This window comes from Balaenoptera ricei, chromosome 9, assembly GCF_028023285.1.
Source record: "Balaenoptera ricei isolate mBalRic1 chromosome 9, mBalRic1.hap2, whole genome shotgun sequence".
In the NCBI taxonomy this organism is placed as follows: domain Eukaryota; kingdom Metazoa; phylum Chordata; class Mammalia; order Artiodactyla; family Balaenopteridae; genus Balaenoptera; species Balaenoptera ricei.
In genome coordinates this window covers 58,054,769-58,070,702 of record NC_082647.1, presented here as the reverse complement: position 1 = coordinate 58,070,702, position 15,934 = coordinate 58,054,769, and the positions used below count along the sequence as shown (strand labels likewise).

Below are 15,934 nucleotides of genomic sequence, written 5' to 3'. Positions count from 1 at the left end.
TCCCAAAATTTTGCTGCAATTTTGGCTATGATTTTTCTGTTTCATCATCTGCATGATGTTCCTCACCTACAAGGTAATTTCAGACAGAGGGAAGACATCAGGAGACACTGATCATAGGATAGAGTACTTCCAGAAGAAAGGAGAGTGGGAGAAAGAAAAGGCCATAGGACAGTACTAAGTGGGATACCATGCATACTTTAAAAATATGCTTGTTAATTGGAAGAGTGGAAAAGTAATATTTACTTAGAGAGAGAATGCAGATAATCAAGCCCAATTTCTGTCAGGAAATGGAGAAGGAAACTCCAAATAGCAACCGCCTTGGCTTTGAAAAGGAACAGATCCATTTAAACTGCCACCCTAAACAGAAAGTGTTATTTGCTTCCTCATTTTATCTTGTTTTATGCTTTATGCAGAGTAATTTCTCTAACCCCAGAACCTCAATCATCACTTATTTATAGATGAATCCCAAAGGTCCCTCTCCAGGTCCCACTTCTGCCCTGAATTCTAGATCTGAATACTGTTATTATCACATGGATGTCAAACAGACCTCAGTAACCCAAAGACATTAAAAATGAAAAATAACAATTTTTTCCTACCCTGTTTCCAACTCACATGTTCTCTACCATGGTTATGTCATCATCTTTACTGTCCATTTTTACCTACTCTCTCTCTCTCTTATCCCTAAATGGACTACCTCTGCAAGATTCCTTTTCTTTATCTCCTCCTTTCTGTTTTCTCTGACTGTGATCTAAATTAGCCACCATCACCCCGATCTCTCACTAAAACCATTGGACATTCTTATAACTGGTCTCCATCCTTCCTGTCGCTTTCCCCTTCAACTGAAGACAATTTATTTCCTAAAACCCAGATCTGCCTATACTTAACCTCTCCTTAGAAGCCTTCAATGACAATCTGTCCCTAACCACCTTTATATTTTCACCCCCTGTCATTTATTTCCCATGACCTTGACTCCAGCAAGATGAAGCAATTCACATTTCTTCAAACAAGATAGGCACTTGAGGCAGGCCTCTATGACTTGCCTGGTGCTCTTTCCTCTGCATGAGATGCTCTCTTTATTTCCCCTCTACGCCTGTTCCTATTACCTGTATGTGTATATCTATGGCACCTTTTTTGTGCTTCCCTGTCAGAATGAATTGTTCTCCTTAGTGCTCTTAAAGCATTTAGTACACACCCCTATATTTTGTGTGGCACTTAATTTTTCATTTCCCTTTTCACAACTAGGCTGTGAGTTCTTTGAGATCAGAGACCATATTTTATCCATTTTTATATCCTTAATATATAACCTACCTTGTACATAGTAGGTGCTTGATTTTTCTGAATTGATATAAAATGTACTGTCATGTTACCCAAATAAAGGTTGTTTTTTGTTTTATACATTTTTCTTTCTCTCTGAAAAAAAATTACCCATTACTTTCATTTTTTTCTCAAAAGGTAATGACTTGAAATAAGCAGGGAACCAAACCTGGGAGACACTTGTACTGCTATTGCATTTACACAGCACATTTTAAGTGCACCACAGTGCTTAATAATCACCCTAATTATTTATTAAAATTTAACTCTCTTTTCCAGTTAATTAAACTTGCATTCAGTAAAGCTATCCAATTTTGGCAGATAAGCAGCTTTTTTTATGCGTATGTATGTGTGTTAAAGCCTGACTGGATACAATGTTAGCAGCAGAAGTTTTCAAATTTTTCTACCTACTTAAATACATGGCAATATCGCTTCTTTGGTACAGTAAGGCTCTCCCAAAGAAACGATGAGACTTAATCTATTGCCTCTAAAGGGGTAAATCTTAAATAATTTAGAGATCTGTTATTTTTTCCTTTAATACCCACATGCTTATAGATTAAAAGTACCCCTTTTTTAAAAAAGCAAAAACATAAATATTAAAAGAGCCTTTAGCATGGTGTTTGGTCTTCCCAAATAATTTATCCTACTATGAGTAAATGATCTGGATTTTATGCCAACTAAAAAATGCAGAACCCTTATTACTTCAAACATTCTCATCTCAGAAATGTATCAATCCAAACATAGTACGTTCCTTTTCTAGGAGACGTTTGCCTTCCTGTTTTTGGATGCATGTGCTATTTTTTGGAGTACACAAGCAGAGGCAGACACATTTTACAGATGTGCAGAGTCTCTGGAACTGCTGATATAATTCTGGAGCTTCAGTCACAAAAATATCACACTCCAATAGGCATCAGTCTGCTCAAGGCACCGTTCTGTAAGGGGACATCCAAATTGGAATGGCACCAAAATTTGATTACAATATATTTTTTTAAAGGGGGGGGTGGGATGCAATTTTCTTTTAACTTTTTAAAGTTATTTAATAATAGAATATTTTAAATATACCAAAGAAATACAAAAAACTAACAGCCTTCCATATACCCACCACCTAGATTTGACAGGTGTTAATATTTTATCACAATTTACTTAAGTTTTTTTAAGAAATAAAACTGTACTGATAAATCCTAAGTCCCACTCCCCATCCTTTCTCCCTCTCTCTCATTAAGTGATAATACACAAAATAGTAGTATATCTTATTTATGGATGCACCTAAATGTAATAAAAATATAAAAGGCTTCTTTTAACTAGCGACTTGACAATAACAAAAAAAGAATGGATTCATTCAAAATTTGTGAAGCTATACTCTAGAGTCTAGAATGGAACTTGGCAAACTTTTTAGGTAAAAGGCAAGATAGTAAATATTTTAGGTCTCTGCTGCAGCCACTCAACTCTGCTTTTGTAGTGTGAAAGCGGCCATAGAAAATACACAAATGAATGAGCATGGCTGTGCTCCCATATAACCTTATTTACAAAAACAGAGGGCAGGCTGGATTTGGCCCACAGGCTATTTAATTGTATTAAACATTTACCTAAAATGCAATTACACAGAGAGTAAGTTATAAATAATACTCACTGTGGTTCTTGTAATAACTTCTCTGAAAGAGATCAAAATTGTCCCCAGTATCCATTCTCTCCTTCTTTTATAATGATATCATTTTTAGCATATGGTGGTCCAGAATGCAGATCGATTTTCCCATATGATTTTTCCATACTCTTCTGTAGCTTGTGGCCATATGACTAAGTTGTGCCCAATGAGCTATAAGTACAAGAGTCACATGGCAGCTTCTGTGAACTTTCCTTAAAATAAAGTTGGCAAACACCCTTTGATGTCTTTCTCTTTGCTTCCTGCCTCCTCCTGCTTGAAATGTGGTTGCAGTCATTGGAATTCTATCTTAGCTCATGAGGACATGAGCCTCACCATAGGAATGGGAGAGCAACGAGTTCAAAGGAGCCCAGATCTTTGGGGACTTGGCAGGAGCAGATCCTGTTAGCTATGTTATCCCTCAAATGCCCATCTCAATATACCTTCGGATGGGAGAAATAAACTTTAATAATATTAATCCAGAGTTATTTGGGATTCTTGCAGCCATACCTAATTCCTAATGATATAACTCTCAGGCCTATTCAGTAGGCAATAGGCAAAACCCTCAGATCCACCTAGCATCAATATTCTCATCTAACAGAGTTTCCTCCCTCCTTATCCAGACTCTGCACTGCTCACTTCTCTTCATCATGGAAACTGCTAGGGGACTGATCATGTTTACTTACATTAGAAAGTTATACAAAATGTAAAGAAGCATCAGTCTCCTCTGTACAACCCTTGAAAGCATAGACTTAAAATGCTATACAGAGACGTTATCTCCTTTACTTCCCTAATTCATATTAATACTAATACCTATAGCAGATTCATGCAAATGCTAAAAATTTCAATCTGCTTTGTTCTAAATGTTTGTGCCTATTACCCTGGATAACAGACTCTCTTTAGCTACACTGCCAAGTGTTGTTTCTACACAGGAGCCACTATAATTGTAGTTGATGTTACTTGTGCTGCCATAGTCGAGGCTGGAAGAAAATAGATTCTAGACTGGGCAAAACCTGGAAAGAGTTATCCCAATGCATGAAAACCATGTCATCTATACTTTGAACTTCTTATCATGTGCCCCCCTAGATATAACACCCTGGGTTTGAAGTAATTTATTTCACATCTGTTTTTACACCACTCTTCCTCATCAGATCGTAGATGATGACTAGAGGAGGTAAGTTGCAAAGGGAAATACAATCTCAATTTAAATGTAATTTAAAATAAGAGAAAGATAAGCAGATACAATTAATATTTCTAACATGGACAAACTACTGGGGAGAAAAGAACCAGAATGTTAATGTTGCTTATCTCTGACTGGTGAATTTGTAGGTGATTTATTTCTTCCTTTTTATTTTCTAAATATTCTGCAACAAACATTTATTACTTTTGAAAACAGAAAAAAAATGTATATTTCAAGTTCCTGAAAAACTCAATTTAATGAAGAAAACAAGTAGGAGAATGAAAAATATGAGGAAAATCAACATGGCACAGAAATTAAGAGCAAATAATAGACCAACAATTCTCTTTTATCTGCAGTAAAGAAGGGCAACAAAGATGTAGCTACCCAAAGAGCAAATGATTCTGCTTTGATTGGTTTTGGAGCTCCCGTCCAATTAATCTTTCAGTCTCTTATTCTGTGAGCCTTTGAGCCTCAGTTTCCTCTTCTATGAACTTGCACCCATCCCTCAGAGCTGCTGAGAGTACAGAAAATTGATGTGAAAGCACCTGGATTTCAATTTCTAGCAAATGAATAATAAGTTCCAATAATTGTAATAGCAGATTAATTCATGAAATGCAATGTGAGTGAGCACCAGTGTTGAGTGGGAAACAAAGATGAATGGGAAAGTCTCCCTGCACCCAAGGAAGTCACAACTGAGTTGGAGGGATAAGAAATATACCCAAATAGTTTCAATGCAATGTTCTTCATCAGAGGGGAACAAATTACAATGAAGTTCAGAGGCAAATTAAGAAAAGTTTTACAGGGCAGCTTATTCCAATGTGAAGATGTAAAGAAATATTCTGGTAAAGGAAGTGAAAATCCTGAATTCTAGAGTTGGCTGTCCCAGCAACAGTGTGGCACAGGACAGGGTTACAAACCCTCTCTAAGTTTCAGATTCATCATTTTTCCAATTAGGAGGATTTTCCCAGATGATCTCTAAGATAACTTCTGCTTTTATAACAAATACTGATAATAGTGTTTTGTGTGAGAACTGAACTTCACAGCTACAGATAATGTGTGTGTGTGTGTGTGTGTGTGTGTGTGTGTGTGTGTGTGATATAAGCGTATACATATGTTTAATCCTCATAAACATGAGGATACAAATACAATTATTATCATTCCCATTTTTCAGCTGAGGAACTGAAATGAAGTACAGAGAGAGAAAGTAAATTGCCTAAATCCTAAAGTCACATGACTAGTATTCAAATCCAGGCAGTACCCTTTGAGTGAAGTCTTGGAAGGCTTTTAGGATTTTTTTTTTTTTTTTAATAATGAAAAAAAAGTACTTTCCAGAATGGAAACTCACTGTGAGCAAAGGCAGAGAAGAAGGAGAACAAGAGAGATTTAGGGAGGCAGCATGAGATCCTGGAAAGAGTAGGCCTTTGGATCTAAATACTGGAGTTGGAATATTTATTCATTTTGTGACATTAATAAAATTACTTAAATACTCTAAGCTTTAATTATCTGTAAATTAAGGGCGATAACATGTTCCCTATAGGGTTGAAGTGATGATCAAATAAGATAATGCATGTGAAATGCTAAACACAATGTCAGGCACATTATGGGCACCTAATAAATTGAAGCTATTACTACAAATGGATGAATGGCCTAGTTTGGCCAAAGCATGTCAGGATACAGTGAGAACTGGACGATAACTATCTACAAAGGTACAACTTGGGAAGATCTTGAATGCCTGACCAGGAAGTTTAGATTTTTTTATCGAGTCAAAGTTTTCAAGGAGGAAATTTTGTATGTCTACAGCCAATATTAAACTTGTTTGAGTTTCCTGAGCATTCACTTGATGGGCAGGAGGAAGATGGTATTGAGGAGGATCCTGGGCTAAATAATAAAGATGTATGGAAAATAATCCACATCCATTTACAACGATCCTGGCTCTGACCTCCCAGTTTATGGGATTGTTGAATTTTCTGAATAGAAATGTATTATTATATTTTAGAAGCGCTAAATCAAATTCTAAAGCACTGAAAGTATAGAAAGATATTTTTAAATAGGAAATAACTGCCTTTATTCATTTATCATTGAAAGACCAGTGTCCAATCTATGACTTATCACTCTGAGCAAATGAGTATGTGACAGAAAGAAAATATAAAAGAAATAAAAAGAAAAAAGTCTGAATTCAACCTAGTTGGACAGTTACAAGTTAAGAATGAATGTGGAGTTGGGCAATTTCATCAAAAAATAATCAACACATTTATTGAATATAGGCTATATGCCTTACACTTTGCTAAAGGCTTCATGTGCTTTATTTCAGTTAATCCCTAAAGCATACTCACAGTTAAGTATTTTATTATCACCATTTTTCAAATGAGAAAACTCAGGCTCAGAGACATTAAGTAATTTGCAAAAGTACACAGAGATGTTAAATGGCTTGAACCAGAATTGAAAACCAATCTTTGCTGCTCTGTTATTTAGTGCAACTGATACCAGCACCTTCACTACCACCTTTACCCACATCTCAACCACCATGCCACCATCACAACACTAACACTACCACCATCACCATTATGACTACCACAACCACTTCCTCCAACACTCTTGCCACTACCATGACCATAACCACCAACAAATCACCACAAATACCAACACTATCACCATCACCACCACCACCACCACCACCATCACAGTCACTAGCACCACCATTGCTACCATTATGTCTACCACCACCATCACCATTACCGCCACCACCAACAGCAGCATCAGCAAAATAATCACCACCACCATCATGACCACAATCACCCCCACCATCACCATTATACTAACAACAAACAATCACCATCAAATCACCACCATTACTGCCACCATCACCACCACAACCATCTCCACTGCCACCACCATTGTCCCCTTTACTAACACCCAAACCACCATTACCCCCAAAGCCATCACCATCACAAGCATCACCACCAATACCAACACTAACACCAAGCATCTCCACCACTACCAACACTCCCTTCTGCCTCTAACAGAGACTAGTTTCTTTAAAATCAAATATCCTCCCAGGAAAAATAACTGATGTGCATAATATCTCCCAAGAGTAAATTTCTTTCCCAGCTTCCTCCTACACAGGAGTCATGTCTTCATCAACAAAACCCCTCTCCCAGGACAACTGTCCCCAGTACTTCTACTACAGATAGCTGCTAAGATATTTTTAAGTTCAAGAAAACCAGAATTAGTTCTATTTTCCATGGTCATGGCAGTAATGTATTTTATAGCATAAAGCATATTTCCAAATTTTAAAGGAATAAAGTTCATAAGATGATGTGCATATTTGAGGGGAATGATTCTAAAGCCTTGTTACTTAAAGGATGATCCATAAACCAGCATGATGGGCGTGGAAGCTTGTTAGAAATGCATAATCTCAGGCCCCACCCCATCTGATAAATCAGAATCTGCATTTTAACAAGATCCCCAGGTGATCTGTGCCACATTCAAATTTGAGAAGCACTGCCCTAAATCTCTTAATCAACTCTGTCATTCTGCATATAACAGTGGGTGATTTTTGTCCATTTTTTTGACGAGCTCACCATAGACTCATTAGAAACATAAAAATATTTCCTTTTAAATAATAGTATAGAGCTGTTTTCAAATAGCTGAGAATCTAGTTGGCTGATCATTGAGTGATGAAAATAAAAACCAGTTTTCTTTCTTAGGAGAAGGCAGGCTTCAATAAGTAGAAGAAATTTTGAGTACATGGAAAAAGGATATCAGAAAAGGGTTAAAAGAAAAGGTAAAATATGAGCAGATATTTGAAAAACAATAACAGACAGATAACATTCTTTAAATAAAACAGGAATAAAGAGGACGTGGAAAAATGCTGCCCCCCTTTGAAGTAGAAAAGGGAAGACTGGTAAAGGCTGATGCTCAATTGGCAGATGTTTAATGAGGTTCTGAAGATGTGTTTTTCACCCCCCGCCCCCAACGTATATGTATATAGTATCTGTAATCAGTTTAGTACTCGGTAGTCAGTTTTTAAAAACAAACTTGGTGACAAGGGTAGTTTAAGAATCACCCTAGGGATGAAACACCTAATTCCTCATGGTCCTTTCTCTCTTTCAATCCTTGTTCCTAGTCATGCTTTCTCTTTATGCTAAAAGACTCCTTACTCTTTTCAGTTTCCACCTTTGAAACATGTGTGCTCCCTTGTCGTCATCTTCCTCTCTAACATATTCGATTAAAAACAATTTGTGAAGTATTTATAGATGCCTACCAGGGGCCTATTTTCCTGTCATTTAGAGTCACAGAATTTTAGGACATTAGAGAGGCTCACCTGATGTAAAGCAGTCCTTCTGTTTCCCTTATAAACTGTGTCCCTTATAAACTGATGTCTGTTCTCTCCCTCCGTCTCCCTGCCAGCCAGGGTTGATGCTGGTGGGGCAGTAGATTCCAACTTTTATAAAAACATTTTCATAGATTTAGACTCAATTTTGGCAATTGGGTCAATTATTTCTCTCTCTATTTTTATTTTGCTTTAAGAGTATCTTCTCAGTGTTTTACACTGATTCCATTTTATTTTCTACCCTTTAAGTGCCCCCATTCATGCAAACTATCATCAAAATAACATTTTTGCTTAAACTACAAACTGGAAAGAATCTGTTATAAATGTTTAAACACAATATCCAAAAAAGGTTGTATGGACAGTATATTCTATTGTTACATGATTTTATTTATGTATATTTACCATGTAATTTAAAATATCACCTCATTTAACACTGGAAGAAGGAAAATTCTATTTCTGGGGCACATATAGCTCTGTGTTTGTAACACTCACCCACCCACATCAGAGTCTGTTAGTGCCAGAGCATTAGATTTCAGAGAGACGATAACTAGTAAAAACAAATCTCTTCCCAGGCAGAATTAATCCCCTCTCTTCCGAGCTCCCAGGGCACTGGAACATACTTCTGCTGCAGATCTTTGAATTATTATTAATTGTTTAAATGGTCTGACTCCTCTATTAGGCTGTACTGTGCCTGGAAGGCAAAAATCCGCTGTAATTCAGATGGCTAGGTGTTCAGTTTGTAGTTGGCTGAAACAAAATATTTTTTGAAAAAGAAAATTTTGTGTCATTTAAAAATATGTGAATCTGTATAGAATTGCCTATTAAAATAATCTTACGCCTCACTATTTTTTTAATCTATAAAAATACGTATCTCTGCTGAGCAATTACTGAATTAAAGCCAGTCAAATACACATTAAGCCAGTCAAATGTATATATAAGCCAGTCTAATATATTAGATTGCCTTTGTTAGAATCCGGGCTCCTTTGTCAAACCATTAAACATCAGTATCTGCATCTCTACGATGAGAATAATAAGCATACCTACTTCACAGAGTTAAAATGAGATGATACATTGAAAGCTTAGCAGACAGTAGGTGGTAGGTGTTCATTAAGGCAAATTCAATAAAGCTATTGATTTTTAATCAGAAAATGGAAAACTAAGACTCATAGATATTAAAGGTAAGTTTTGCTTTAGTTCTGAGGGAAGTTGTATATTCTCTTGCATTTTAGCACTCTGCCAGCATAACCTGAGACAATCCAAGCCAGAAGGCTAGTGTCATGTTAGGGTTCTCTCCTAATTTAACTTCATATGGACCAGCCCCCAAAATACCTAAAATTACTGCTCCCTATCCCACTTAGTGCAAGTCAAATACCTCCCATTTCCGATGTTCCTGATCACAAATTAAATACAACTAAATTACAGAGAGCCCTTTACACACACACACACACACACACACATACACACACACACACACAATCACAAAAAGAATAGATTCCAGACCCTAGTGGGACTTATTTTCATTTAACGAGGGCTGAAGCAGCATTGTATGAGGATATTACCGGGGAGCTCAGAATGGCTAGCTCCACCTCATTCACATCTCAGCTCAAGGTACCTCTTGCCTGCCTGTCGGTCCTCTGCCTATGATCTTCATAGTATTGTCAGTATCTAAAATCAACAACTTATTTCTTATTTTGTTTATTATATATCTCCATCCTCCCACACGAATGTAAGCATTTTGAACTCAATTATTCATTATTTATTAAATGAATTAATAAATAAATGCATGCACGATTTGCTTCTGCAGTTTTCCTCCTGGATTCTGAATTTCTCTGTAGAATTCTCTCTAGAAGTTATGAAATATCTGGATATATCCTAACTTTAGCAGTGATGGGACAAGTAGTTTCCACTGCTACTTAATGGTGTATGTCCCCACCATCCCCTCCTAACATGAGTTATTTATTCATAAAGTTAACAGTTAACCCAAGTCAACTTTATGTAAGCACAATCTGGAAAGACACTTCCTAGTTTAAGTGAAATTTGTTTTTTCCCTGCCAGGAGGCACATTCTGCAGAGAAACACAACTGTGTTATACCCTTTGAAAGATGAAGAGAGAAGAGACACAAGTGCATCGGCTCCTATTTCCAGAAAAGAGGCAGAAAATCAAAGCAGGAGACTACCCTCAAGAGAACTTAATCTATCAGGTGGAAGTTCAAATTGTTTAAAAAAGAAAATATTTCTTTTTCACCAAGGTGACTTATTATTCTCTCTGGCATGATGAGGTCTATAAAGCTGTGATGGGTAATTATATAGAGGAAAATCACCAGCTGTTGTCTATTTGGAAGGAGGCTAAAAGAGGAAGAAACAAATGCCCTCAAATAGATTGTGGGTTCCTTGAGGGTAAGGGCTACATATCATATTTTTGGGGTCCCCCATGGGTGGATAGGCCAGTGTGTTGTGACATAAGGTAATATTAAATATGCATTAAATTGTGTGTTGAGGGATTGGGCTGTATTTCCATATAAGAAAGACTTTGCTGACTGGGGAGTTAACTAAAGCTAGGAAGTGGGTTCCTGAGAGAGGCCAGAAATTTTTTCTTTAAATTTCTTTTCAAAAGAGAATAAACTCGAATGCACTTATCCTGATAAATGATTTTTCTTCCAAATATAACAAAACACATACATTTTTATATGCATGACTTTTCTCAGTCCCTCCAAAATGTGACCTTCCCTTACATTATCATATTTAACAAGAACAAGCTTTAGTAGAGTTAGTTTTTAATAAAGGGCAATCTTCCTTTCACTCACTGCAATTCAAAAATGTCATGATTTTATGGAAAAGTCACTGGGGTCTAGAACCATAAATCGCATTAAAGTGATACAGCCAAAATCCTGGTTTTGCGGAAGAGTAAACCTTGTCCTGGAGAGACAAGGTTGAGAGGTCACACAGCCTCTCTATCTCTCTCTTTTTTTTAAAGAGGAAAAAGGGACAGAAGAAAAGGGGCAAAGTCTCATAAAGACAGAGAATTTAAAAGTCATAAGTAATCAGAGAAAATTTCAGAAATGTTTGATTATCACATTTTAAGATGCTTATTTACTGAATGCCTCTTTGAAGAACTAATTTTATTTGAAGGCTTAATTGCAAATATAAGATATTCTATTTGAAGCATGGCTTATTATAAACAAGTATCTTGAGATACTTTTTTTTCCCAACAGAATCTTTTTTAATATAAAACAAAGATAAAACACACCTCAACCCTGCAATCTGCCAGCATGCCTTGCTTCTACAAGATGCATGCTTTGTGAGTCAGAAAAAGAAATATACTTTACTTTGTATCTCAGTACACACATACAGACGTAAGTTTCAAGAAACCATTCTCACACTTGTCACAGGAGATGAACTCTGTATTTTCTTTTCTATTCCACTTCAGTTTTAAAATACAGCTTGTGCCCTCTCAACTGGTTTCAGAACCCGGTAACAGCCTCACGGCATTTCTAAAAACACTGCCAAGCCCTCTTACCAGACCATCCCCAGGTTAATACCCACCCTCCAAGGATCTACAACACTGTATCTACATAGAAATATTTTGATAGTGATAAGACAGCAGTAGAGTTAAATTTCTGTACATGCCAAGTGCTTCTAACAGGTGCAAACCCCTTTGGTGTTCAATAAACGTCTATGGCTGACAGAGTCAATTTTAAACTCTTGAGAGACCAGAGACCCTCATCTTTGATCCCACTTCTCCTCTGTTGTCTTCCCTGAAATCTTCTGCCTGCAGAGAACTCCTTTTTTTTTTCCCCCTCCAATATTGTCTCTAATACAGTTAGCACTTTAATTCATCTGGGTCTCTTATGCTTATACCACACACAGTTTAAGGTTTATAATACACTCATGCCATTTTCTCACTAATTCTTAGACTTTTGCTTTGTCTCTCTTACGGTTAAGGGTTCTGTCCCACACACCTTCAGTAGCTTTATGGAACCAAGCCCCATCCTGCTCTCAGAATACCAGTTGTCAGTCAGTGATAGAGGATGCCCTAAGATTAACCTCCAACAGAAAAATCTCCCTGTGCTGGCTCGATCACACAATGCAGAGGACAGCAATACCCTCACTTAGCAAAAACTCTCCCTGATTCGTTATTGCCATGATTCGGGCTACAACAGGGAAATGCTCAATGCTTAGCCCCCAGAAGTTGACCATAGGAGATACTCAAACAACTTTAAAAATTCTCTGCTTGTTTGCATCGAAAAAGGGTAATTAATGTTATGTAAGAGAATTGTTAAAGGAGGGCATGGTCAGGTGTTGGCTGGTCAGCCGCGGATGGGAAGCAGGGAGCCATTGAACCCAGGACGATGTCAAAGCACAGAGTGAATATCCATATGTACGTCCAGAATTCAGAAGATTTCTTGTATAGGTCTTGTTTGTATTACTGTGTGTGTGTGTGTGTGCGTGTGTGTGTTCCTTTGCAAGATTCCTCTCCCAGTTGCCCAGCTTCCTTTCCTAGTCACATCTTCTACTGCTAAATACACCATTCCTACTTAGATCCTCAGAATCAAGGGACTGTAGAATATTCCCCTGCAGGGGCGGTGCTGTAGGGTTTGAATGCATGGTGAGTCACACACAGCCCTCTGGGTCACCAGACTGGAGGTGGTAAGGAAGGGGGGTGTGGTTATGGAGGGGAGAAAGAGCCTGGAAAAACAAAACCCCTAACAAGGTCTGGTTGGAGAGCCCATCTGCCCCTGGACTCTCTCTTCCCCTGAAAACCCTCCATCACATGAATGAGGGGTCCCTGAAGTCCCACTAGGATGGGAAATGGGAGTTCAAAATAGGACAGAAACACACGCACCTTTTGCCTATAGTGTAATCTCTTCAGGGAAGGGATCAGAGAACAGGTGGGTGCAGGTTGCAGTCCCATTCACAGGGTATCTCTGACGTCTGAGTGCTTAGGAGAAACTCGGACTGCCCGGGAAAGTGTGCTGTGTTGCTGTCTGGCTTTCTTCCCGTCCTATCTGGTTGCTGTTGCCATTATTTCTTTGCTGAGTACATAATGTTGGTAACCTGGACGGTCCACGGCCACCTTGCAGTCCTGGGACACGGCGGGATGTTGCTTTCTTAGCCCAAAGTCCGTGGAACAGAGTTAGGAAAAAAAGTATCCGCCGCTGCCTTGCCCTATCCAGCGGTGGGCTAAAGGATGTTGAGGGCTGTGCGTCCTTGGAACCAACTTGCCCACCTTCCGGAGCGCTCCCGGCAGCAGCCAGAGGAGCGCCCTGCCTGGAATCGGATTGTCCCGGGCTCCTCCTGGCATCAAAGGCTTCGGGGGTGGGAGTAGAGGCACTCGAGACCCCCCGTCTTCCTCACTTCCTCACTGTGCTCACTCCCGGTAGGCTACTGTGGCCACCAGCCGCCCCTACATGAAGGGCGCTGTTCCCCCCAGTCCAGCCTGCGCTTTCAGCTCCAGACAGCTGCCCAAGTCTGACCGCTTTACCAGCACTTTCCAGACCCCCATGGCCCCTCTTCTTACCTCCAAACTCCCAGCTGCTTCTCTTGCTTCCTCTCAGGACCCCTGTTCCTAGCCAACCGTTTTCCCACCCATCTCCATCCCACTTTCACCACCTCGCCCACTAGGGACCCTCTCTGCACAGGCTCCCAGGTGGTGCTGTCCCCCGAGCAGTGGCTGAAGGAGCCAGGGTGGCACGATCTCTAGGGGTAGGTTCTTTGGGAAACTCACCCCTCCGAAATTGGCATGCTCTGGGGAGGGGGACAGGGTTCCCAGAAAGCTATCTCCGGGGACGGACGAATCCCCCAGCCCAGACTGTCGGGTCCCCCCAACCCATTCTCCCCCTCCCCAAAGTCTAACTCGGGTCCCTCTCCTGCTTCCCGTGTTTACGCCGCGTTTTACTCTCGGGGGCTCGTGGGGGGAGCCCCAGCCGGGACTCGAGCAAGGCAGCCGCGGCGGGCGCAGCCCCACTCGCGGTCCAGGGCGAGAGGGTCTGGCGCAGAGGCGCTCAGAGCTCTCCTGCTTCCCCTCCCTCTCCAGGGACAGGAGCGGGCTGACGGGGGCGGGGGGGCTGGCGCTCATCAATTCCGCTGCCACCTCCTCTGCTGCCTGGTGGGTGGAGGGGGAGCTGTGGATGCGGGCGGGGTAGGGCGGGGGAGCGGACGAGGATAAGACTTAAGTCGGGAGAAGTTTGCGCACAGCGCACAGCTGGGAAGGAAGGCGCCGGGAAGGTGAGCCTCCTGGACTTTGGGGAGGTTGGAATCAAGCATGGGGATAAAGCAGTTGCCTTTTAGCTTATAATGCAAGCTGGGGTTAGGTATAAACTATCACTTAAGGCAGAATTAAAGTGTCAGGAAATCAGGAGGCGGGCAGGAGAAGGAACGCTCCGGACTAACGGAGTTTTCTCTCCACTAGAACGGCCAGCCTCCCAGAAGCTGGGTGGGCTGCGCCGCGCCGCTCGCGGACCTTCCCGGGTTGGAGAGGTGCGCACACTCCGCACCTCACCCAGCGGCTGCCATCTCCTACTCAGGAGATGCGCACTGGAGCCTGAGTTCCTGAGTCTTTGGAGCCACCACTTGCGAATGCCCTTCGCTTCTACTGAGCCATGCCCGGCAGCCCAGTGAGATTATTCCAGGTAAGGAGGGTCTCGGAATGAGTGGGACTTAAAGCTTTGGGATGTTCCCCGGGATGGTTAACAGTGGAGATGCACCAGATACCTTGTGTTTTGATTGCAAAACTGCAGTTTGATTGTAATGTTTGAGGTTCTGATTAGGGTCGCCTTAGTCTCAGTCGCCTCACCTTACCCTTGATTATAGGAAAGCTAATTGTCCTGGGAGGGTGCTAAAACTTAGGGTTTCATATGAAGAGTCCTGGGATTTTGTGTGAGTTTTACTATGCTGTTAATATCAATGTTCCCACAAAATTTTCATTCTCCAACTTACTGGGTATGAAAATTACGGGGCTGAAAGTTGTGGATTTTTTCCAAAAGGTGTTTATTTACTAACAAACAGATAACATCAGCGTCTATGTGTTGTGTCATGGTTGTTCTTGATATTGGAAATGAATACAGTGGTGAATGGAGTTGCTTGTTAAGTCATGTTTTACAGAGAATTATTTTCCAACAATCATTTATGCATAGCAGCCATTCTTCACACCTATTAGGAAAAACATGTTGTGTGCATAGTTTCCAAAAGGGTACTCTTTTTTCATGATGTTCTTTCCAAGCCTGGGTGAAAGACATCAAGAAAAGCTCTAACATATTAGTTCTTCTTCACAAAACATTCAGTTTCCTTGAGGTCCAAGGAAATTCATTCAAAGTGAAAAATCAACAATCCAATTAGATTTTTTAACCCATTATTCAGGCTTTATTTTGCAGATCTACTTAAGAAAAGCTCTGTATGAAAGCTTTAACCTAATATTACATAGTACATGCAAGACTAGGAGGTAGGGTTCCACTGCCGATCTTCAGGAGACCCT

At 40.1% G+C, this 15,934-nt stretch overlaps 2 protein-coding genes across 2 annotated transcripts in view; one reads left to right on the top strand and one right to left on the bottom strand.

Annotated features, from left to right (window-relative positions):
- GNGT1 (G protein subunit gamma transducin 1) overlaps window positions 1-13,350 on the bottom strand; it is a 294,503-nt gene extending 281,153 nt beyond the window's left edge. The window contains exon 1 of the mRNA XM_059932783.1: window positions 13,307-13,350. The gene's annotated coding sequence lies outside the window, so the exon portion shown is untranslated. The remainder of the gene's footprint in view (window positions 1-13,306) is intronic.
- Window positions 13,351-14,666: 1,316 nt separating this feature from the next.
- CALCR (calcitonin receptor) overlaps window positions 14,667-15,934 on the top strand; it is a 136,818-nt gene continuing 135,550 nt past the window's right edge. The window contains exons 1-2 of the mRNA XM_059933854.1: window positions 14,667-14,688; window positions 14,873-15,092. Of these exons, the coding sequence (XP_059789837.1) occupies window positions 15,063-15,092 (30 nt within the window). The 5' untranslated portion in view covers window positions 14,667-14,688; window positions 14,873-15,062. The remainder of the gene's footprint in view (window positions 14,689-14,872; window positions 15,093-15,934) is intronic.